This window comes from Mizuhopecten yessoensis, unplaced genomic scaffold (assembly GCF_002113885.1).
Source record: "Mizuhopecten yessoensis strain PY_sf001 unplaced genomic scaffold, ASM211388v2 scaffold5151, whole genome shotgun sequence".
NCBI classification, from domain to species: domain Eukaryota; kingdom Metazoa; phylum Mollusca; class Bivalvia; order Pectinida; family Pectinidae; genus Mizuhopecten; species Mizuhopecten yessoensis.
In genome coordinates this window covers 7,431-8,903 of record NW_018405905.1, presented here as the reverse complement: position 1 = coordinate 8,903, position 1,473 = coordinate 7,431, and the positions used below count along the sequence as shown (strand labels likewise).

Here is a 1,473-nt window from a genome sequence, read left to right as displayed (position 1 = left end):
ACTTCCCTGATTCTCGGTGTTAGCTGTACTATTGGTGTCACTTCCTTTATTCTCGGTGTTAGCTGTACTATTGGTGTCACTTCCCTGATTCTCGGTGTTAGCTGTTCTATTGGTGTCTCTTCCCTGATTATCGGTAGGAGGACGGGATATTACTTCCATTTTACCTAGATTTAAATGTTGTGTGTCATCGATGAAGCAGAAGACGCTTACTCTTCCCGAAATTCTAGTCTTACTCTCCTAGTTCCTGGACCAGAGTTGTTCCTTTATTTAATAGGGACGGACCTAGTGATATGATGTCACTTTCTTGTGAGCTATGCAAAGACTTTCACGGCCTGCATTAACGTTTTGAAGTCTTTCAAATTTTATCCCTGAAATATTACACCTGAAATATTACATTTGAAAATTGAAAAAGTATGGTTGTCCACAAAATCTAACTGACCCAAAGTGTTCCTTCAGGGTTAGGGTTAGGGTTAAGGGAAAATGTCAACAATATATTAATATCTGCAAGTAAACAAAACAAACATTTTACTTATATCATTGCTCTTTAATTCCATTACTACCACATATATACAGTATATATATATAAGGCTTACATGCTACGCTTTCGTCATTATCGCTGGTCCTATAGGAAATAAATATATAAATACACCATAAACAACATCAACTAATCATAAAGTGTAAACTATGGTATATTACACCTACATTGTTATATAAAACATACATACATGGTATATTACACCTACATTGTTATATAAAACATACATACATGGTATATTACACCTACATTGTTATATAAAACATACATACATGGTATATTACACCTACATTGTTATATAAAACATACAAACATGATATAGTACACCTACATTGTTATATAAAACAAACATGCATACACTACATTGAATAAAACAAATACGCACGCTCCATTTAATTAATTTAAAAACACATACCCACCACTTATTATAAACTCTCTCACATTGATAACATGAAAATAAATCATATGCCAAAATAAATAAATAAATATACAGTAAAATACCACAACGACATCGCAAAGGTTAAACATGATTTATGTAGCTACAGTAAATTTTATTGACCTTAATACTTTGATATTAAATAAGAATTACCTAAGAATAGATTTTTCTCAACAACCAGTTCCATAATTACTGGGATATCAACAACCAGTTCCATAGTTACTGGGATATTAACAAACAATTCCATAGTTACTGGGATATCAACAAACAATTCCATAGTTACTGGGATATTAACAAACAATTCCATAATTACTGGGATATCAACAACCAGTACCATAGTTACTGCGATATCAACAACCAGTTCCATAGTTACTGGGATATTAACAAACAATTCCATAGTTACTGGGATATCAACAACCAATTCCATAGTTACTGGGATATCCACAAACAATTCCATAGTTACTGGGATATCAACAACCAATTCCATAGTTACTGGGATATC

At 32.5% G+C, this 1,473-nt stretch overlaps 1 protein-coding gene across 1 annotated transcript in view; it reads left to right on the top strand.

Moving 5' to 3' along the window:
* The window catches only part of LOC110450311 (chitinase-like protein PB1E7.04c), a 7,786-nt gene that overhangs the window by 4,404 nt on the left and 1,909 nt on the right, over nucleotides 1–1,473 (top strand). Inside the window, exon 2 of the mRNA XM_021497773.1 lies at nucleotides 1,119–1,473. Within this exon, the coding sequence (XP_021353448.1) occupies nucleotides 1,119–1,473 (355 nt within the window). The remainder of the gene's footprint in view (nucleotides 1–1,118) is intronic.